Source organism: Micropterus salmoides, unplaced genomic scaffold, assembly GCF_014851395.1.
Source record: "Micropterus salmoides isolate LMB-PRFRI ecotype aquatic unplaced genomic scaffold, ASM1485139v1 Ms_hic_scaffold_3187, whole genome shotgun sequence".
Taxonomy (NCBI): Eukaryota; Metazoa; Chordata; class Actinopteri; order Centrarchiformes; family Centrarchidae; genus Micropterus; species Micropterus salmoides.
This window is the reverse complement of record NW_024042470.1, coordinates 19088-42579: the sequence shown is the minus strand read 5'-3', so window position 1 is coordinate 42579 and position 23492 is coordinate 19088. Positions and strand designations below refer to the sequence as shown.

The 23492-nt window shown below is 43.5% G+C and overlaps 1 protein-coding gene across 1 annotated transcript in view; it reads right to left on the bottom strand.

Moving 5' to 3' along the window:
• LOC119884103 (death-associated protein kinase 1-like) overlaps positions 1-17675 on the bottom strand; it is a 30147-nt gene extending 12472 nt beyond the window's left edge. The window contains exons 1-3 of the mRNA XM_038694574.1: positions 17596-17675; positions 17201-17422; positions 3806-3944 (exon numbers count right to left, since the gene is read on the bottom strand). Coding sequence (XP_038550502.1) covers positions 3806-3944; positions 17201-17422; positions 17596-17675 — 441 coding nt within the window. The remainder of the gene's footprint in view (positions 1-3805; positions 3945-17200; positions 17423-17595) is intronic.
• Between the last annotated feature and the right edge of the window lie 5817 nt (positions 17676-23492).

The following is a 23492-nucleotide window of genomic DNA, read 5'->3' as shown; positions in this document are numbered from 1 at the left end:
AGAAATATCCTCCATGAGGGTGGTATGAGGCCCGACGTCCACAGGTGGGGGTTGTGCTTACAGCCCAACACTGTGCAGGACGTTTGCCAGAAAACACCAAGATTTGCAAATTCGCCACTGGTGCCCTGTGCTCTTCACAGATGAAAGCAGGTTCACACTGAGCACATGTGACAGACGTGACAGAGTCTGGAGACGCCGTGGAGAACGTTCTGCTGCCTGCAACATCCTCCAGCATGACCGGTTTGGCGGTGGTCAGTAATGGTGTGGGGTGGCATTTCTTTGGGGGGCACAGCCCTCCATGTGCTCGCCAGAGGTAGCCTGACTGCCGTTAGGTACCGAGATGAGATCCTCAGACCCCTTGTGAGACCATATGCTGGTGCGGTTGGCCCTGGGTTCCTCCTAATGCAACACAATGCTAGACCTCATGTGGCTGGAGTGTGTCAGCAGTTCCTGCAAGAGGAAGGTATTGATGCTATGGACTGGCCTGCCTGTTCCCCAGACCTGAATCCAATTGAGCACATCTGGGACATCATGTCTCGCTCCATCCGTGGATGCTTTAGTCCAGGTCTGGGAGGAGATCCCTCAGGAGACCATCCGCCACCTCATCAGGAGCATGCCCAGGCGTTGTAGGGAGGTCATACAGACACGTGGAGGCCACACACACTACTGAGCCTCATTTTGATTGTTTTAAAGGACATTACATCGAAGTTGGATCGGCCTGTAGTGTGGCTTTTCACTTTGATTTTGAGTGACTTAAATCCAGACCTCCATGGGTTGATAAATTTGATTTCCATTGATAATTTTTGTGTGATTTTGTTGTCAGCACATTCAACTATGTAAAGAAAGGAGTATTTAATGAGATTATTTCATTCATTCAGATCTAGGATGCGTTATTTTAGTGTTACCTTTATTTTTTTTGAGCAGTGTACATTTACTCAAGTACTGTAGTGTTAGTATTGTAATTAGAGGTACTTGTGTTTTACTTTTTTATGTCACATTCTACTCCGCTACAATTCAGAGTGAAATATTATTACAATAGATTAATCATGAAAATAATCAAAGCAGACAAATCCATACTGAAAATAAATTAGTCGCAGTCTGATACAAAATAGTTCAAAATGATCTCCACCTCAAACAACTAAAACAGTAAAATCCTGCTTTTACGTTCATGCATGGGTAATAATCATCTAATGACATAAATATATATATATATATATATATAAAACATCTGGTATATTTTTACAGTGTGGTATAAGTAAAGGATTTGAATACTTCCTCCACTACTGCTTAAATCATGAGAAAAGTGGGAAGTTCTGTGAAGCAGTATGGCCACTTGTGCTAAAAGCTCAATCAGCAAAAACATGTTTCTGTTCAGATCTCTTCTCGACAAGGATTAGAGCATTAATCAGAGTATTAGTACACAAAGATACAAAAGTTGGGGGATTTGTACAAACTGGGTCTTTTCAAGCGTTTTCCAATAGAATAAGAACTGACTTTAGATCATTGTGATCCTTCAGTTCAGATACGAAATTGCATATAAGACTGGTGACGAGCAGGACATCATTATTCTGCCTTAGCCAACATTAAGCTCTTGAGCATGATAAGTACATTGATTGGCAATCTCACTGTCTCTGTAGAATTGATTTTACTCTAAATAGAAACTAATTTTCTGAAAACTGCCTTGTTCAGTCAGGCAGTCACATTTGAAACAGTCTAATGGTGGTTTAAGGAGGTCAGAGAGAAGATTTGGTCTGCTTTTATTTCTGCCCATGAATATCTACTACTGCAGCCATGGTATTATTATAGCTGCACAATATGCAGATAAAAAGCAATGCACATGGCCTTAAACTAAAATTAAACTTTTAAATTGTCAAACACAAGAACAAAAAAGGCAAAATTTTATCAGAATATGGGCGAACATGGCAAATAAAGACACTGAACTTTCTCCCTTTGAAGTGGAATACTGCTGTACTGCAGTCATTCAACTAAAACAAATTAAGTCCTAATCTAAGCCACTGCTAGACAGTGAATAACGGTGGCTAATATCCAAAGTGGAGGCTGCGGTGGTTGGTAAAAGCTCTAGCATTGATCAGAAGTGGCTAACTGGCCACAGAGGTTATTCTTTTCTGCAGACCTGGAGGCTGAATGTCCTGAACTCTGATGTACAATTTGTGAAGATTGTTCTGTAAGTGGAGGAGTTAGTCTGGACTGTTTATTCTGAAGACGCCATATGTGCAGCCGTAAGCGGACAACTGATCAATGATATTGATTGACATTTAAGAAAAGAACTATCCCAAATATACACCATAACAAAGAGGTAATAAAATGTTCAAGAGCCTCACGTATACTTAAATAGTGTGTCTGTGTTGTTGTGCTGTGAGCACACTCTGTCCTTTACTCTTTTTCCCCCAGGTGTTTTAAATTACACATACTCCATGATAACAAGGAGAGAATCCAAAAATAAGCCAAAACAGATTAGTCATGGTAATTAGCCACAGATGCATTGGGTACAAAAACAGATACAAAGAGAAACTGATATAAAAGGTGAGGTCCAAAAAGAGGCACATATTCACATAACGCTGCAAATGCAATTCTCCAATGAGCTGGCATTTAGGAAAATGCATGTACTTCATGTACTTCAGGGAGGCTGAATAACAAGCAACACTTTACTGTGACCTCTGATAACATGAGGGGGATTTTGGCCATGCATGTGACGACTCTTTTCAAAGAAAATATTCAACTTAACATAACATGACCTTTACCAAGTTAATGTCATCATTTCTGTGTCCAAAGTGATTTCATGTAAAATCTCACAATCTGAAACAAAGGATCTACGAACAACAAACAGTTTGGTGTCCATTGCTCCATACTAAATACTATTATATACTCATTTCAATATATAGTTTTATCAGTTATTATACAAGAAGGCAGCGTATAGTACTTTTCTGTTTGTACAGAAAGTGAGGCAACATATTTAAATCAAACTGCCACCTTGGGATGCCACTGTCAATTCAACTTTACAAAGAGAAAGCAAAACCATTTTTGTTTTCTGGGATCTTCAGCATTCACAGTTTCTTTTTATGTTTCACAACTTTGAGTAGCTTTTAAAATTTCCAAAGGGCTCTTTCTAAGCAGACATTTTGACATGTTACAATAGGAAAAGCACAGGAGTCGAACATAAAATGAATGATGGCTGAATTCCAGTTAGTAGCTTCAGTTTCAGGCTCTTGGTTTTGTGCATGCAGAATCACTGACACAGCCATTGTTCATGTTATTAATAACACCTATGCTTTTTCTACTGTGACAAGTCAAAAGGCCTGTTGTGCATTGCAATAGCGTCTCTAACAGCAGACTGACCGGAAAAGTCGGCACAAGCACAAGCCCATTTGATCATTATTGATTAATCTGCTGATTGTTTTCTTTATTGATCTTATTGTCGATACAAAATGGTCAATATAGTTTGACTCAATCAATATAGAGCCCAAGGTGGCATTTTCAATTTCCTTGTTTTCAACATCAGTCAAAAAGAGACAGAAATACAGAGATAGAGACAGAAGTTCTGATTTAATTTTCTCTCAGTTGACTAATCTATTACTCAACGACTCCTATCAGCTCTAATTCTTCGTTCTGTAATTTCTGAATGTAAATCATATTTAAAACCTGCTTAGCATTAGTATGCAGTATAGAAATAGGCCACAGCTTAGGTTTATAGTAAATATCAGTGTGAACAATACAAGCTAACCAAATATCTGAAAAACTTGCAGTGCTCTTGCTTGGAATACTTGACTGACGGATGATGAAGTACCTTAAGGTCAAAGTGAGCAATTTGTTTGGAGTGCAGGTAGAAGACTCCATCCAAGATCTGCTTGAGGAACTGAGTGGCTTCCTCCTCACTCAGCGACTCCTTCTCTGCCAGAAAGTCAAAGAGCTCACCGCCGGCCACGCTGGACGAGGAGAGAGAAAGAGGGAGAGAATTAAAAATGCGAGATCTCTCAAATCAGAGCCAGCTACAAATCCCTGCTTAACAGAGCTGAGCTGATGTAATCTAATCATCCTGGTGCATTAGAGCGCGACCAATTTACACATTCTGAGTCTGTTTTATCCAGCACTGTTTAAATAATGAAAACACTCCATTAAAAACAACAAAGAGTTGAGTTTTTACACTATTATCTTAAAAAGAAGAAACATAACTTTTATGGAAGGTTTATGGAGAGAAAGCAATACATGAGTTCAAATGTGATCATTCACTAAATAATGAAAAACATTTATTAATTAATCAAATGCCAATCAACTCAACGAAAGTGAACAGAATTACGGCACAGAAATAGTGAAATACTGAGACTAAATACTATTCTGATCTATGACGTTTAATGGACAATACTGACCCGGACTAATTTCTGGCTAGTTTTGGGCAAAAGTGATTTATTCATGTTATATATTCTATTTTATTATTGAGTATTTTCCATTAATTTTGGCATTCTATCCCAGTTTTTATGTTCACTCTTTGTCTATTTTCATGTGAAGCACTCGGTGGATGCAATTTCTTTACTGTAAAGTACTTTGATCTGTGTTTCTTGTATTAAAAAGAGCTATACAAAAGGAGTGGGTGATGTTTATTATTTTATTATCGATATAGATATATATAAAATGTACCTTAAAATATTTGGGGAAAACAAATTACTTTCCCATTACTGTACACCAATCAATGCTTTCTCAATTTTTTCTGCAGGAATAGAAACATGCACTCATGCGCGCACACACACCCATTCGCACCCCTCCCACCCCTTCCGGGAGGAAACACCAGACCAGCTGCACAGCTGGGACCTCCACCCCCTTCTCCCACCCATCACCCCCTCTATATCACGGATGTTTATTCCACCATCTGCTTCAGTGTTTAACAGGGTGTAAACGTATTCACACATAGGAAAGCAGGTTTCTGCCCGAACATGTCACCTCTGCTTCTTTTCGTACTGGTTGGTCAAGAACAGTTGCTGTCACAGTTGTATTTACCCAGAGTGCAGCAGGAGAAGGAGAGGATGTGGAGGATAAGGGGCACAACGTGGAGCAAAATATTTTTATCATCTGCATGTAACTTGTTGTTTTACCTGCCCAGTGCTTATGTCACCCTACCAGCTTTGAATGCTAACTGTAATGTGTGTAGAACCAGGAACATTGTTGTACCACTGTTGATTAAGACCCTGAAGGGCAAGTAAACTGAAATTATTCACTTTTTAAAGACACATAAAAACAGGCTAACTTCTACCATCTCCTCCGTAAGATGACCTTTATTAAATGAAGCACTAAAGACAAAGCATTCCCAACATTCAGCACATTGTACGTTTAGTTTCAGACCCTGTCACAACTCTCAGTCAGGTCCATTACTAGAGTCAAAAAAAACAAGTTAATGAATATCTCAACATTGTCCTCTTTAGTGTGAACTGTCAGCAGCTAAGGAGCATTAATGGCACAAGCTTGGCATTAACACTGAGTCATTGCCTGCCTGCCAATTTCACTTGAATAGGATCATTCCCTAAACAAGACATATCCTTAATTCATAAAACCCTGATTTAAGTAATTTCCTATATTGAGTTTTAATCATTAGGTCTATGAAAATAAGCAACTCCATCACATGTCAATGGATAGAGTGCTCAATCTATTGCCCAGTATAGCTACTGTGACAACTTTACATAGCTGTACAGACAGACAATCAAATCCAGGAAGGATAAACTGCTGTACCCCATAGCAACCGGCCCACACAAAAGCAGCCCGACTGACACAACAATGACTACATCTCGTCATGTAAGTTCCTCAGGAGCAAATCAAATGATCCTATCAAATGGGTGTCAGCGACCCAGAGTCCATGGGCTAAATCACCATGACAGACTGTGTCAAGTGTTTCTTTTAACTGCGAGGTGTCCACACTTGACAAGGACCAGACTTCGGATTTCACTCAGAATAATTTATTTGAATAATTGAACAGGAGTTGAACAGTATAGGTGAAAAACCTTTAAACACAGAAATAAAAAGCATTTTGAATAAACAGGTATTTCCACAGTAAACACAAGTCAAGGTAAATATTTCAAAAACGGTAAGTATATTTAAATTCAATATTATTCTTCACATTTCACCAAACTAATTATGCATTTAATTAATCTTTAACAAACAATTTTGGCTTACTATTTAAGCATTCTTTTACACAAATTAGGTAGAAAACCCACACATTTTAACCATATATATCCATGCATTTGAACATAGTTTCTCCCTCTCTTCAACCATGCAGCGACAACTTTAACACACCCATATTAACACCTAAACAGAAAAGATTTAAACAACATTCAAGTGAGCTTACCGATAGCCCGTCAAATCAAAAGTCTCATTCCCCGCAGTGGATGTGTGCTGCTCATTCCGTCATGTCAGTCCCTTTCCACCAGCCAAATGACTGCGTTATATGCTCCCGCTGATTGAAGTGTGTGCGAGCTTCTGATTGCTCAATCTAATTCACCTGGTCGAGGGTGCGCCAGGGCGCACGCACGGTCACACGCGGCTGCCGATGCAGAGCGGGGCGGCACGCAGGTGAGACGGCATGCAGGAGGAGGCGGGCACACGGGAGACAGGCGCACCTCTGCCAGATCAGCGCGACACCTCCCACTCGATCTTTACGTGGCGGCGCCCGGAAAGATCGTACTCTCAGGTGGGCTGGTCTCTGACTTGATCCTCCCATGGTATGAGGACCACAAGGCGCCGGACGTCCCGATGCAGTATGGTACTTGATCCAGGATCTGCGGCACCAGGTCTTGAGCTTCTCACAGAGATGCTGGAACTTGGGGAGACTCTCACATGAACATCTCGAACGACACCTCTGAAATCAGGATTTGCGCCGATGACTCTTGCAAGCCTGAACTGCCCTCTCAGTGCATTTTGGTCGCAGAGCCAAACTATGTCTCCAATGGTAACGTTCCTTTCAGCAGTATGCCACTTACTGCGAATGAACAGGTTCGGGCCAGCAAGTTGGCTCCAGGACTTCCAGAAGTTGTTTACTATCGTTTGCACTTCTTTGAGCCTCTTGAATGGGTAGGTGGTGTAGTCGACAGTTTTGAAGTCTCCACTTTGTGTAGCTCGACCAAGCAATAAGTTGTTTGGCGTGATGTACTGGATGCGCTCTTCTCGGCTTTGGACTCTGGCGTCAATGGGTCTCTCATTGGCAAGATTAGCAGCTAGCTGGAGCACTGTCAGGAACTCACTGAAGGTAAGACCTTCTACATTGCCAAGGCTTTGGAGGGCTCTCTTGGTGACTCTGACAGCAGCTTCGGCGGCTCCGTTTCGGTGAGGTGAATCGGCCGGGAGGATTTTCCACATCCAGGTCGTCTCATTTTTGGCAGCATACTCTTCAAGTGACTCTTTGCTCTGTTGATTCAGGTAAGTGTACATCTCTTTAGGACAGGTCTCGCTCCGACAAAGTTCGTACCAGGATCAGACCAGATTTTACGGGGATGGCCTCGGACAGCGGTGAATCTCTGGTAGGTAAGCAGGAAGCTCTCTGTTGATAGTGTGTTTGCCAGCTCGACATGAATGGCTCGGCTGGACATACAGCAAAACACGACGCCCCATACTTTCATGGTCACTCTCTTTTTGACATCATCCTTCACATGGTAAGGTCCAAACAGGTCAACGGACGTAAACTCGAATGGTGCAGCAGGACTAGACCTCTCATCAGGTAAGTTTCCCATTATTTGCTTGCAGGTTCTTGCTTTTGCTTTCTTGCAGACGATACACTTGTCAACGACTTTTTGGGCAATGACCCTTCCTCTGATGACCCACGCCTTTATCCTCATCCGCAGCAGGGTTCCCGCCACACCTTCATGTCCCTTACTGTGTGCTTCTCTGGCTAGCAGGGTAGATAACCAGGCTTGGAAAGGTAGGAGGGGAACAGCTCTGCGGTCTTCTTTGAAGGTCTGGATTCTCCCACCACAAACTAGAAGTCCACTTGTTTGGTCTCTGTAGACGACTAATCTGTCTGTTGTGGTGCCTGGGAAGTTGACGCCCTCTTGTGCTGCTAGGCAAAGGTCTCGAAACACGTCCCGTCTCTCTCTGACTGTAAGGATACCCGAGGATGGTACTGCCTCCCACTTTTCTTGGTCTCTGGTTTTGGCACTTAAGAACTTTTTAGCTGCTCTCCAGATCCAAGCCACAGTCCCAATCAGCCTTCTCAGGTTGCTGAAGCGCTTTCCATCGACTAGATGCCGGACTGCTGCTCCTGCTGGTGGTCTTTCATACTCTAGCTGGGCTGGATTTTGTGCCGTTTTCAGGCGACATCTGGAGAGTAGTGCTACGAATGTTTTTTTCTGGATCCTTGTGACTTTGTCCGAGCTTGGGCTGCGACGTCTCTGGCGGATTTCTTTGGCCACTCATCGTCAGGAAGTTGGAGGAACTTTGGACCCGACTGCCACTCGGAGTCCTCAGTTAGGGCATCTGGACTGGCCCCTCTAGTGATGATATCTGCGATGTTTGCTGGCCCTGGAATCCACCACCAGTCTTGGACGTCGGTACTGCTCTGGATCTCACCAACGCGATTTGCGAAGAAAGTCTGGTAGCCATAACTCTCACGCTGTATTGCACCCAGGACTGTTTGACTGTCGACAAGATGATACCATTTCTTGACCTGGAGTCGGCAGTGTCTCTGGAAGTAGGTCTTGAGGCGGGCTGCGAAGACTGCTCCGCATATCTCAGCTTTTACAGGATCCCCTTTGTGGTCAAGGGGGGTCAGCTTGGATTTGGATTCGACCAGTCTCACAACGACACCACGGCTGCAACTCCAGCGAAGATACATCACTGCGCCATATGCGTGTTGGCTGCCATCAGAGAATGTGATTGCACTGGGCTCTGCGCAGAGATCTGGTGGAGTCAGGGATCTGGTGAAACGAAGTTGGCTCAGGTCAGCATATTCTTCCAATAGCTTTATAGCGTCTTCTCTGAGACCTTCAGACAAAGCAGCATCCCACGAGTCTTCTAGCCAGTATTTTACCTTGGCTTCTTGAAAAGCTCTCCTGACCAGGATGGCACCCTTTTGTTTGACAGGAGTCACAAGGCCGAGTGGGTCATACAGGCTAGAAACCTGGCTTAGCAGCTCTCGTCTGGTGAGTGGATCAGGTGTTTGATTTCTGACCTCCTGTCTGAGCAGGTTTTGACCAAGGCGCATCTTTCTCCTTTTCTTTGAGAAGTTAACTGCAACCATGACATGGAGTTTGTCGTCATTGATGGTGTAACCAAGGCCAAGGGCTTTGTTGTCGTCTTTTGTCAGCTGGTTTGGTAGGATCATAGTCTTTGGTATCTCATCCTTGGGTTCTTTCCTCCCACCTTGAATGGAGTAAACCCAGGGCTTTATGTGGAATCCTCCAGCTTTCAGGATGTGTTTGATGTTGGCTGTGAGGCATTTCAGATGGTCAAGGTCGTTATGTGAAGTCAGGATGTCGTCGACGTATACATCTTCTCCCAGCACGCGTCTCTCTTCCTTGAAGTGACTGAATGAAGGTAAGTTCGCAGTTTCTCGCATGGCGACTTGGGCTATGCAACCGGCAGGTTTGTCTCCGATGTTGACTCTTGTTATGGCAAAATCTTCTATTTCGGCATCTTCACTGTCACGCCACAGGAATCTGTGCAGGTGGACCTCTCGATCTTCCAGCCAGACAGAGTTGTACATCTTCCGGATGTCTCCAAGGGCAGCGTAGACACCAGTTCGGAACCTCAATAAGACAGCTCGGATTGGGTTCAGGACATCAGGACCTTTGATGAGGATGTCGTTCAGACTGAGACCTCTGCACTTTTGGCTGCTGTTCCACACTAGTCTGACTGGGGTGGAGACTGAGTGTGGGTTTAGTGCAATGAGATGACTTATGTACCACACTGGCCCGGTCCAACTCTGCAGAATGTCTTTGGACAGCTTCATTGCGGCCCTGCGGTTCACCATCTCATGGATCTGTGCAGCGTAGGCCGCCTTCCACTCAGGTTCTTTTGATAGCTGCTTCTCAGTTCTGAGGAATGTTGCCTCTACTGCTTTCCTGTTGTTTGGCAGGGTTGCTGGATCTTCTGTCCACGGATACTTAGCATGCCAGTGTGGTTCGGTGCTGTGTACATCTCCAGTCGTGTATGTCAAACCATTTCTTATGATCTCCATCTCCCTTTCTTCTGCAAGAGTTATCTCCTTTCCCCCTGGCTGGCAGTTCCCGCAGCGACACCCTCCACATCTCGGCTGACAGGCGGCTCCGATGCTCTCCCACCTCCACCACTTCAGAAAGTCTTTGCTGCTGGTGGCTGTGTTAGACTGGGTCTCGGGGTGGTCGGGATACTGGCAGGAAATTGGGTCTGTCTTGAATTCGAGATATTTGACTGCTGAAGTTCTCATTGATCTGGCGAAGTGAGTCTTGGACGAATGGGCCATCAGGGTGACTTCCTCAAAGAGGTCTGGATGCATGCCCCCGACTGTCTTGCCTAGTGGACCCTCCCAGAGCACCAGGTCACCAATTGAACGGATTTTTTGGGGCACCAGCTGGCCTTCTTTGTGGCTGATCAGAAGCTGGATTTCTCTGGGTCTGATGAAGTCTTTGAGGGGAACATCAGGAAAGATTTTCTGCAGCTTGTCAGGTTGAACATGTCGGTGCACCTCTGCAATTTTGTCAAGTCCGTAGCAGATCAGTTGGTGAGACTTCAGAGTTCCTTTTGGAGTCCTGACTCTGATCTTGAGGAGGTAGCGCTTTGTAGCGACAGATACTTTCATCCCTCCGACGCCATGGACGACTAGTGCGACATCTTCACTGCGAAGGTTCAGCTTGCTTGCAGCTCTGTGGGTTATGTAATTTGTGTCAGACGCCAGGTCAATAAGTGTTCCGATTCTTTGCCCGTCATTGGCAGTGACGTTAAGGAGCATCAGGATCACAGGGTACTCGTGCAGACCAGTCTCCTCCAGAAGGCCTCTCTCTCCTCTCTCTGCTGCAGTGGAGTTGTATGCTCGAGATGCGATGTTGCAGAAAGCATTGCGACACTGCTGCGCTAGCTCAGGTGAAAGTTTGGAAAGAAACTCTTCCTGGGCCTCGGTGTAATTTTTCCCCTCAGCTCTCACCGGACCAAACTTGGGTCTTTGGGACAGCTGTCTGGGTAAGGGACAGAGAAGGTAGTGGTGTTGGTCTCTGCACTCTGGATTCCCACACAGGTAAGTAGTTTTTCTGCAGGGTTCATTGTGGATTTCGAGGCACCTCTTGCAGGCTCCGAGCTGTTGCACTGCGTCCCTCTTTTCCTGGAGCTTTGTGGTGGTTCTAAACCTCCTGCAGATGTAGAGCTTTCTTTTGTGTTTTGGATCCCGCAGATGATGCAGCCTCCTAATTCACTGCTGGATTTAGTTGTCCTTGTTCGGGCATGCTTTGTTTGAAACCTGGTCTTCTCCTTGGCAGGGTCGATGTCTCTCAGCTGTTCTAACTGCTCGTAGATAGACTCTTGGGATTGGAGGTATGCCAGTAGCTTGTCAAAGCGGTTCTGGTGGCTTACAGCATTTCTTGGGTCAGCAGCGTGGGTAAGCCAGTCTTTCTTCAGGGACTCTGGCAGCTTGCTCTCGATGGATTTTATTACTAGTGGGTTTTTTATGGCATCTGCATTGCTCAGTTCATTTAAATCATAGAGGGCCTTTTCCACTGCTTGGATGAGCTCTACGATTCTTCTTGGGTGGTTACCACGAACAGGTGGGATAGCTTGTAGCTCCTCGACAATCTCAATAGCGATGGTGGCTTGGTTTCCGTAGCGGTTCTCTAGGACTCTGAAGATCTCGTCTGCTGAGGTGTAAGTAGAGAGCCGTAGATCCTTGGCCACTCTTTCGTCGAGGCTATCAAGTAGTTGAAATTTCTTCACCTCTTTGGATCCGGTTGGTTCACCTTGCTTCTGTAGAGCCTCCCATTCTTTCCTCCATCTGTAATACTCACGCTGGCTGCCGGTAAACTTTGGTAAAGCTGTGGCTTTTAGCTTTATGGCTGCAACAGGGGCTGCGCTGTGGGCTGTGACAGGTACTCTGTTGCTGTCCTCTTTAATACTTGCTGCTCCAATCAGGGCGGCCTTCCTCGACACCAGCTTGGGAAGGAGGGTTTCGAGCTCCGTTAGCCGACGATTGAAATCTTGCTTCTCGGCTCGTGGAGCCCAGCGGTTCCAGGTCTGGTGCGCTTCTTTGGCTTTGTGCACCAGGCTCTCTAAATGGCGGAGCATAAAGTCATATGCCTCCAGGGGTGTGTCAGGCTGAGTGGAGGAGACGTTCTCGCACTCTGCCTCTGCAGCTTTTAGAGCAAGGGTCAGTTCTCTTTCACCACATGAGGCCCATAATGTCTCCTGGACAAGGTGCTTTACCTCTTTTAACTTCTGCTCACACTCTTTCTCCGTCTTCTCTATGTCAGCTCTCTGTTGGTCGCTTAACTCAGGTGCGCCCTCTGCTTCGGTTCCTTTGCCCTGTGCAATGTAAGCAGCCTCAAGCTCCTCATTTGCATCCATCACTTTAGCGCCCTCTGCTGTGAGTCTTTTGAAGTTATCTTGCAGCTCCTCCACAGACATCTCCATGTGGGTCCTCGTTATATGGTTGGTGAGTCGGGAAAAAAGTCTCTTTACTGTAGTTCGCTCTGTTTTCAGCTCTTCGAGTGACTTGGACTCGGCCATGTTGCCTTTTTTGGCTGTTGGACTGACAGGTGAACGGCAGGTAGTTGATTTCCTCCAGGCCCCCAGGTGGAGTCTTCTCCCTCTTTGTGGTGGGCTCTTGTGGAGTCTTCACTTGTCACGGCCGGTTTCCTACTGTCAGGCCGGTTTTTCACTGTCAAGTGTTTCTTTTAACTGCGAGGTGTCCACACTTGACAAGGACCAGACTTCGGATTTCACTCAGAATAATTTATTTGAATAATTGAACAGGAGTTGAACAGTATAGGTGAAAAACCTTTAAACACAGAAATAAAAAGCATTTTGAATAAACAGGTATTTCCACAGTAAACACAAGTCAAGGTAAATATTTCAAAAACGGTAAGTATATTTAAATTCAATATTATTCTTCACATTTCACCAAACTAATTATGCATTTAATTAATCTTTAACAAACCAATTTTGGCTTACTATTTAAGCATTCTTTTACACAAATTAGGTAGAAAACCCACACATTTTAACCATATATATCCATGCATTTGAACATAGTTTCTCCCTCTCTTCAACCATGCAGCGACAACTTTAACACACCCATATTAACACCTAAACAGAAAAGATTTAAACAACATTCAAGTGAGCTTACCGATAGCCCGTCAAATCAAAAGTCTCATTCCCCGCAGTGGATGTGTGCTGCTCATTCCGTCATGTCAGTCCCTTTCCACCAGCCAAATGACTGCGTTATATGCTCCCGCTGATTGAAGTGTGTGCGAGCTTCTGATTGCTCAATCTAATTCACCTGGTCGAGGATGCGCCAGGGCGCACGCACGGTCACACGCGGCTGCCGATGCAGAGCGGGGCGGCACGCAGGTGAGACGGCATGCAGGAGGAGGCGGGCACACGGGAGACAGGCGCACCTCTGCCAGATCAGCGCGACAGACTGGTAAAGAAAATAAACTGCCATACTCCCACAGACTGCAGAACAGAGGTCATGATATTAGATTACAGTTACATCTTTTTAAACACTGAAGCTTCCTTCTGAACAGTCAGCTCTAGATCCAATTTCCCTTGTCACAAAACAGCTCAGGGAGTGTGAAAAAAAATTATTTAAATTTAACTTGACACAATTAAACAATGCAGTGTGGAAGTGAGCAATATCCTCAGTGAGAGCAAAGCTTGAATGTGTGAGAGACACTATATGTGCTGTGGAGGTGTTAGATGGAGACAAACTCAGCAAAACAATGTACAGGATGGATGCCAGCTGGAAGAGAGCGAGAGATAATGGGCCAGTCTTGTACACGCTTTAGGGTCCAGGCAGATCAGGTGAGATACATCACTGAAAACCCTCCCAAGTGAGATGTTTAAGTCTGACCGCCACAAAAACACCAATAATAACAAAGACCACCACACCTAGAATTTCCCAGCTGCTGCGAGCATCATTGACTTCTACAATCTATAAAACCTCTTATGATTTCTAAGATATAACAATATGAACCATTGACAGGATGTCACAAGTAATCAAATAACTTATGAAATAGAACAGAAAGTGTCCCATTGGAGCTACTGGTTATAATGCATTGTATTAAAAGGCACCTCAGAAGTAATTGTCTCAGCCACAAAGAAAAACTGATTTGATTAACTCAAAAGAAAAGTTAATCGATGGATCCTCCCTTAAGGGTTGAATGATACAGTTTCAGCAGTGGCATCACCACACACTGAAAACTGTCTGCACTTAAGCAACTCTGATAAAGCAGGAGTAGGCAATTTATTTCAGAAGCATTTTCTGTTATTTGTTGAAATTCTCTTTACATTCCGAAAATAAATCCGGTATCTGAGGCTGTCGCATGACTGTGATAAGCACAGCCTACCAGACTGTCTACTTTCAAAATCTAGCTGTCTGTTGATAGTTTCTCTAACGTTACCTACCCCAGCTTCAAGGCTAATCTTTTTGTTTTAGGCTGTTTCGCAGGTTTATCAACATGCTCACAAGGAATCTGATGCCACACCGCTCCACAACGACATAGTATTCATATTTTCTTATTTTCAAAAATGAGACGATAGCATTGAGGTGCAAGTAGTGCGTATTATTGCACAGCCAACCTGCTACTGGACAGACACATTTGGTTGTTGACACACTGGAACATTTTAGTTTCCTTGCAGGAGCCGTCCAAATCTTGTGAGCTCAGTTTTCAAAAGATAATGAGCCTTCAGTTGGAAGTGGACTAAACTATGGGGGAGTAAAATTATTTTGACTGGGCATTGTAAATATAAACTCAAGCGTCACTGTGCAACTGAACAGCATATTTTCATCCACAAATATATTCAGATAACTGATTGCAGGGGATATTATAAGGCAATAGGACCAGTTGTTCCTGTTCTTACTGTGTGTGAAACATCCTTTAAAGTTAAGAGTGGGGGCAATAATCTAATCAGATGCATCAACACAAGTTGATGGCTCCTGTAACAAGAACACTTATTTTGTGTTTTGGGAATGAGGAAACAATGTTTACGAGGAAGAAAACAACATCATGTGCTTCCAGCTTTGATTACTGATAGCTTGCCTTGATGAGGTCACTCTTTGGAGGATGGTGCAGTGCTACTACAACCTAATTATTTAAATTCTGTGTTGTCTAAAATATTTTTACAGTGGTGTAAGAATGATAGAGATCATTTTTGTACTGGTTGGTGCAAAGCTAATGGTGTTTATTGAATGTCGTTCATTTTAACAAACATTAAATCAAGCCTCGAGATATTATGTATAGTAATAGTGACCAGCTCTACCAGTTAGCTGAGCTGGAAATGAGCCATGGACTTATTATTTATGCACGCGCTATACTGCAGGTCAGGGTGGATTTTTTGCTGGCTATTTCTTCCTTGTAATTCTATTGTATGTGATCAGTAGCCAGAAATGTTGTCTGGCTACTGTAGCTCCCAAAGTTACACTCATTACTGCTGGCTGTAAGTCAGAACCAGTAATTGAGGAGGACTGTATTCTGCTTAGAATAGGTCACTTTTTTCTAAGCAGCAGTCAAAACAGGTTACAGATACAGCCACAGTTTATAATCAATCTACCCTGAGTAGTGGTACCTATGAGAACTTATAATCAACACCTGACAATTATTTTAGTTTTGAAAAAGTGGGCAAAAACTATTTAGTTTTAATATACGCTTTTTAAAAAAAGTCCACCGATTGTACACATGAAGTTCAGTTTACTTATTATAAGAAGTACGACTATTCTTTTTAGGCTCTGAAGGGAGCTTTACAAAGCTCTTGTCTGGTTATCAAGGCTCTCTACACTTTTTAACAAAAAGGAAGGAAGGGTCTGATGAAAGTTGAAAATTTAGATGATTGAGCGTTTTTGGAGCTTCACCCATACAGACTAATAGTCAAGATTGTTCGGCTTCTGCAGCTTCGTTTGTGACCATCCCTTTTAAAATCTGGCTCTTGCGAGTGCCTTAACTTTATGGAAGTGTAATACTGTAACACTGAAATGCATATTTAATTTGGAATTTGAAGTGTAAAAGTAGTTTCTCTGATATTCACTGAAATAGTGTTCATATTGTTGAACTAATCAGTCTATTGTTGTCTGCATGACAAGGACATGTGAGAAATACCTAAAGCTAGAATGTCAGAAAACACTTATGGGGTCAGCTAAATTACTCTAAGCTAGGGTTATTTTATTAAATTCAACTTAACTGTTGTCTAATAGAGCAATTATCTTTAATATAAGTAATTTCAAATGACATATTTTTAGGTCAAACATAGTTTTGAAACCTTAGAGAAAACAAGGTGTTTCAGGTAAAATGAAGGAACCCTTCTCATGATGGCTCAGAGGACAGCAGAGTGAGGGGCTCCACAGACAACACACTAGAGACTGTAGGGTCAGCAAGGATTTTAACACATATCAGATGATACAAACACCACAAGGCTATGATCAAAATCCTGGGTTCTCCCTAAATTAATTTATATGGCTCACTATACGTGGGGAGAACAAGTATTTGATTTGATTTTGCAGGTTTTCCTACTTACAAAGCATGTAGAGGTCTGTAATTTTTATCATAGGTATACTTCAACTGTGAGAGACAGAATCTAAAACAAAAATCCAGAAAAATCACATTGTATGATTTTTAAATAATTAATTTGCATGACATAAGTATTTGATACATCAGAAAAGCAGAACTTAATACTTGGTACAGAAACCTTTGTTTGCAATTACAGAGATTATACGTTTCCTGTATCAAATACTTGTTCTCCCCAATGTATGTTCGAAAAAATATTTTGTAAAAAGGTATGTGTTGTATCAAGCAGAACGATGGCAACATGCCTTATTTTGTGAATAATTGGTGTGTTTTTCAGTATCTTTTATGCAAGTCCCCTATTATGTTTTAGGAACCTTATACTACCATTTTGTGAAGGTTTGAATCTAAAAACTTATATGCTGTTGATGTGTTGTAATATTATAATAACTCCTACTTCTGGATTTAAAAACAAAAATCTCAATTTGCCCAGTTATGATGAGTACAGAAGAATAAAAAAAGAAGACACTCACAGCTCCAGGATCAGGATGACCTCTGCCTTGTTTTCAAAGACTTCGTGGAGCATGATGATGTTGGGGTGCTGGATCTCCTTCAGGATGCTCACCTCTCGCTCGATATCCTCCCTAGTCACCCCTCTGCGACTCGACTTGCTGCGTCGCTTCTTGATGAATTTGGCGGCATACTCCACGCCTGTACTCCTGTGCCGACATCTTCTGACCACAGCAAACTGGCCACTAGCAAGGGGAGGAGAAGAAGAGATTTTCAAAGGTCCATCTAGCCATGAAACATTAATACTGAAATGAGAATAATCTCCTAACATGCGCCTCTGAAGATTACTCAATTAACACATTATATTCTAATTTGTTTAATTCAAACCGCAGAGGTGCTGGTAGACTTTTTTTGCAACCTTTCGACAGAGAGAAGGAGCCTGATTCGACTGCCAATGTCACAGTCGAATCTTTGCAGAGGCTTCAAGGATCGTGGCATTTTGGCTTTACGAGGGTGCTCATTGACTTTACATAGAACTACAGATTTTCTCCCAATAAGTTAATATACAGTCTATTATGATAATACATGAAAAGAAATAGGCTTTTAATAAATCTTTTTAAAGTCCGTGAATAAATCCAAAATTGAAACCCTAACCTTTGAGGAAGGGGGTCAGTGTGCATATGTGTGTGTGTGTGTGGAATTGAACAATATGTGTGTAACAAATAGATCGGAGTGAATTAATCAGTCAGCTGCTACAACACTTGGGTTCAAAGATTCTCTCAGAGTAAACGTAAATGCTCTGTATTTGTATAGCGCCTTTCTATTCTTTGTAACCACTCAAATTGCTTTTACACTACATCGCATTCACACACATTCATACCACTGAGCCTATGTGCTCAAACATTCACATTCACACACCGGTGGAATAGCCACCAGTATCTTGCACAAAGACACATCGACATGCAGCCTGGAGGAGCCAGGCATTGAACCGCCGATCTTCAGATTAACAGGCAACCCGCTCTATCTCCTGAGCCACAGCCGCCCAATAGAGTTCACCAATTAAAAAACTAACTTTTAGCGGTGACTGTATCAGTTTCAAACTGGTAAACACAAACAACTGACCCAAACAGAGTGGGTGGGATTATAAGGCATTAACACTGTTTATCAGAAATAGCTTTAATTAATAACTAGCTGATGCATCATGGCTGACACTGTCTGGAAACAGAAATTGTGATGAATGCAATGAATAAAGAGGCTAGTATTCAGATCTACATCAGGGCAACATTAGGTGTTTCGGAGACTTACTCTAATATCAATCAAAACTGTATGTTCTTCTGTTACATACATAAAAATGATAATCCACGTGGGGTTATATCTAAAACCTTTTGTCCTCTTTTGAGCCACAAATTGGTGTCTAAAAAAAATAAAATTAAAAGAAGGATTCGTGCATCCTTATGAAGTACAATATCCCCCAACTTCCTTCACCCTCATCATCAGTTTGACAAAAGTCAGCAGAGCTCCCGCTGTCAGCAACACACTGATAAGAATCATAGCTCTGCACAACATCAACACAGCGGACACACATCCAAGCGTAGTAATCCACACACTCAAATATTCACTTGTCTTAGGAGGTCGTTACTGCTTATGTAAGATGCGTTATTGCCTACAATTAAGTTGTTTAAATGGTGTCAGTTGTAGAATATTAGTATTTTGTACAGTAAGATCTAAAGCTGGATACAATGTACACAGTTAAACATTTCATCTGAGGAAGTAAAAGGGGTTAAATTTATGTTTTAGAATGAAACTCTCTGGAGTGAGTAAATAACTCAATCAACTCAAAAAAAAGCATGTTTTCTTGTCAGCTAAGAAATGAATGAGACAAAGTTTTTGATATTCAAGGAATCATTTTAAGTCATTGTTTAAACGAAAAATACCACAGATTCACTTGTTCTAGCTCTTTAAATATGAATATCTTGGGGTTTTTCCTTCATTTTCTGACGTGTCGACTCCACATGAAGCAGCAGTATGACAAAATGTTCCCCTCTAGGATAGACAAATATAGGTTGTGTCTAATTTTCACCAGAACGGTGTGGATCCAAATGAGAAACATTTAATCATTCCTGTGCACACATATCAATTCTCTCACCTTCCCAGGTGTTTCCTTCTATACCTCAGTGTTAACAGGCTGCAGCAGACGGCTGAAATACACATAAGCACTTTTACTGTCTAGGCATTCCAAATGTGGTGAGCCTGCGTGACATATTACTCTATGTATGAACAACACAGGAGTTGTTATGGAAATTCCTCCATCATGTTGCCATGCAGAATTGTTGTTGAACGCCACTATCTGGACTGGATAACGTGTCACTCAACCAAAACACTGCCAGAAAAACCACTTGGGGAAGCAAGGACACTTGGCTGAGGGCTGTTGAAGCCTCTGCCGATTGTGCCTCCTCACGGCCCTGGCAATCATGAAGCACTTAGTGTACCAAACGCCCACAGAGGGAGGGAGAGAACAAGGGAGTAGGGTGGAGAAAGAAAGACGAGGGAGAGAAAACGAGACACTTTTTCCCCCACAGATTTTCACGCAATTTTACAGCAGGGAGGAAGCTTTCTGGCAAAGTGTGCTCCGCCTTGGCAAAAAGAAAAATGACCACAATAAAGAGAGAGCACTGTCATCTGCCAAGACTACAGTGCACAGTTGTCAGGAAGCAGTAATTTAGCTATATGTTCCCACTCTAATCCTTGCTACAATGTGTCTCCAATATTTGATGAGTAAAAGCAGGATCCACAGTACAACACTGCCAGAACTGTCCCCTGGGCCGATTAGTGGTGTCTGAGGCAGTGTCCACATAAAACATTTAAATCTAAACATGCTGGATGTGAAAACTTCTGCTTCCACACGAACACTTTCAGGCAATTGTGAAATGTTGCTGCTCATACCAGGGACAACTGATTCATCTGTGAGTCAATTGGCATAAAAATAAAAATGCCCTGATGATGAAGACCCCTGATGAAAAACCGAGGAAGAGGAGGAGAGACCCTGCTCAGAGGAAGCCTGGGGCCCCCATCTGGAGCCAGGCCCAGAGGGAGGGCTCGCCGGCGAGCACCTGGTGGCCGGGCTTGCCACGGAGCCCAGCTGGGCACAGCCCGAAAAAGCAACGTGACACCCCCCTCTCCATCCTTTGGACCATAGGAAGATCCACCGGGTGCGCTGCCACATGGGTGGCGGTGAGGGTCAGGGGCATCGACAGACCAGACCCGGGCAGCAGAGGCTGGCTCTGGGGACGTGGAACGTCACCTCTCTGTAGGAGAAGGAGAAGGAACTTGTGCGGGAGATGGAGTGCTACCAGTTAGATCTGGTGGGGCTAACCTGCACGCACAGTCTCGGTTCTGGAACCGTACTCCTTGATAGGGGATGGACCCTATTCTTCTCTGGAGTCGCTCATGGTGGATTGGGGAAGGGCGGGTGTACCTCGAATATCCACTTCACTTGGGGTAAGGACTCATTCCCTACCTGGAGTTGGCACTCCACCGGTTTCCTGCTGAGAACCATGGCCACAGATTTAGAGGTGCTAATCCTTATCCCAACCGCTTCGCACTCTGCTGCGAACCGATCCAGTGAGAGCTAAAGGTCACGGACTGATGATGCCATCAGGACCACATCAACAACAAAAAGAAGTGACAAGCTCCCAAGCCCACCGAACCCCAACCCCTCCTCACCATGAGTACGCCTCGATATCCTGTCCAGGAATATCATAAACAGGAGTGGTGACAAAGCGCAGCCCTGGCGAAGGCCAGTCCTCACCTGGAAAGAGTCCGACTTACTGCCGAGTACTCGGACATAGCTCTCGCTTTGGATGTACAGGGATTGGATAGCCCTGAGAAGGGTCCCCCTCACCCCATACTCCCGCAGCACCTCCCACGTTATCTCCCGGGGGACCCGGTCATACGCCTTCTCCAGATCTACAAAGCACATGTAGACTGGATGGGCGTACTCCCAAGTCCACTCCAGGATCCTTGTGAGTGTAAAGAGCTGGTCCATTGTTCCACGACCAGGACGAAAACCACATTGCTCCTCTTCGATCTGAGGTTCGACTACCGTCTGAACCCGCCGTTCCAGCACCCTGGAGTAGACTAACTGGTCAAAGCTCTCGACCTACCGGTCAATTTTCGTTCCTACCCTAACCTATGGTCATGAAGGCTGAGTCATGACCGAAAGAACGAGATCGCGGATACAAGTGGCCAAAATGGGTTTCCTCAGGCGGGTGGCTGGTGTCTCCCTTAAAGATAGGGTGAGAAGCTCGGTCATCCGCGAGGAGCTCAGAGTAGAGCCGCTGCTCCTTTGCGTTGAAAGGAGTCAGCTGAGGTGGTTTGGGCATCTGGTGAGGATGCCTCCTGGATGCCTCCCTAGGGAGGTGTTACAGGCACGTCCAGCTGGGAGGAGGCCTCGGGGAAGACCCAGGACTAGGTGGAGAGATTATATCTCCACACTTGGCTGGGAACGCCTCGGGATCCCCCAGTCAGAGCTGGTTAATGTGGTTCGGGAAAAAGAAGTTTGGGGTCCCCTGCTGGAGTTTCTGCCCCCACGACCCGACCTCGGATAAGCGGATGAAGATGGATGGAGGGATGGACTTTGGGTTCTGGGAAAGGACATTTTGACATTTTATAGACTAAACGATTCATTAATCAAAAAATAATCTGCAGATTAATCGATAATGATAATAATCATAGATAAGTCATAAATGCTGCCAACTAACTAAGGCTATCACAAAGTTGCCAGTCATAGAGGTCAAAGGTATAGACAGCCTTATTTCTCATCTACTTTACTATGTGAGAATAGTGTTTCTTTCCAAATGTCTTGGCATTAGTGTGATTAAATGTCACCAATGAACAAACTCAATAAACTAACAAATGTCTTAAAGATAAGTGAGCGAAGAATCATACTACCAGACATCACCTTCAAACATTTCTTACATAGTGCTCAGCTAAAGGGAATGATGTCTCTTTAAGGAAGTGACTTGTCCTGCAACTGAGCCAGACACACGAAGCAGACAATGTGAAGAGGAAGAGAGAGCTGAGGATAAGGGCTTTCTCATGCTAATGACACTTCCACCCCCATTCAGACTGGCTTCATCCTAATGTGACTCCCACCTCCATCAGTCAGGCGTTCTTCGTGTAGATAGAGGGGACAGAAACATCAGTATTTGTTCTGTTTCTTCCAGAGGAACTGACAGAGTAGAGGGCTGTTGTTCACACTGTATATGTAAATATTCTACATGTACACACACAAACACAACTCCACAGTCTGTATTCAAATGACTAAAAACCTGTTACACACATGCCTGGCTGGATGAAGCCACAATAAGCCAATGAATTAACTTATCATACCTCTACTATCATACCTCAAAGAATAATTACTTTAGGTATAAATATGCATCTGTAAAGGCCAAGTTCAGGCTTAGACTTTATGGCTAATGATGTGTTTGGCCTACAAGTTTAAAGAGTTGTGTAGTTTGCAAAGGTGCATAATGTTCACCTTTTGGGGAAGTTCAACAGCTGAACATGTAACTTCATGTGTTAACCACTGAAACTGGAAAAGAAGCAAGCAGGTTGCTGTCAAACTTTCAAATGCTAAAAGTTCATGCAAAGACAAGTGTAATCTGTGAAGCCGTGGGACTTACTGTGGAGGATGAGAAAGGAAACAACTGATTTCCTGTTCTTGATAATATACCATCTGTGCAGTTTTGAAACCTGAGACACTCTAGATGTTAAATTTTTTCTGGTTTTCCCACTTTTTAAATTGTCCAGTCAGTGCGGCACTCTTGAATCCTTACAATGGATTTATTCCTTCTTGACAAAACCTGTTTGTACAATGATGCGTCTGGACTGAAGAGAAATTAAGCATGAAGTGAGAAATGAAAGACTGCTGGACTCTGTTGCACACTGAAAGGTCCTGTGCACAAAGAAAATGAATCATTGCAGACACTTCAAAATATTCTGTTTGATATTTTGTAAGTGCTCTTATGCTGCCTGGCAATTAAATAGGCAAGTGAAGCCTTGAGCATACAAATTCAAGCCAATTCACACCACCCCCAAATTCACTCATACAATACACTGAAAAGTTCACTGCTGCAACTATTTCTCGCTATCAGTTGAGCATTTTGTGAATTGCCAAGGTCAGATCATGCATGTTTCTCATCTTCTTTTGCTCCATGAATGCCAAAATTCAGTAGATATTAATGTGCTCTAAACTCCTCTGAAGAAAAGAAAGAATAAATATTTTACATATTGATTTCAAACTACTGTTAACAA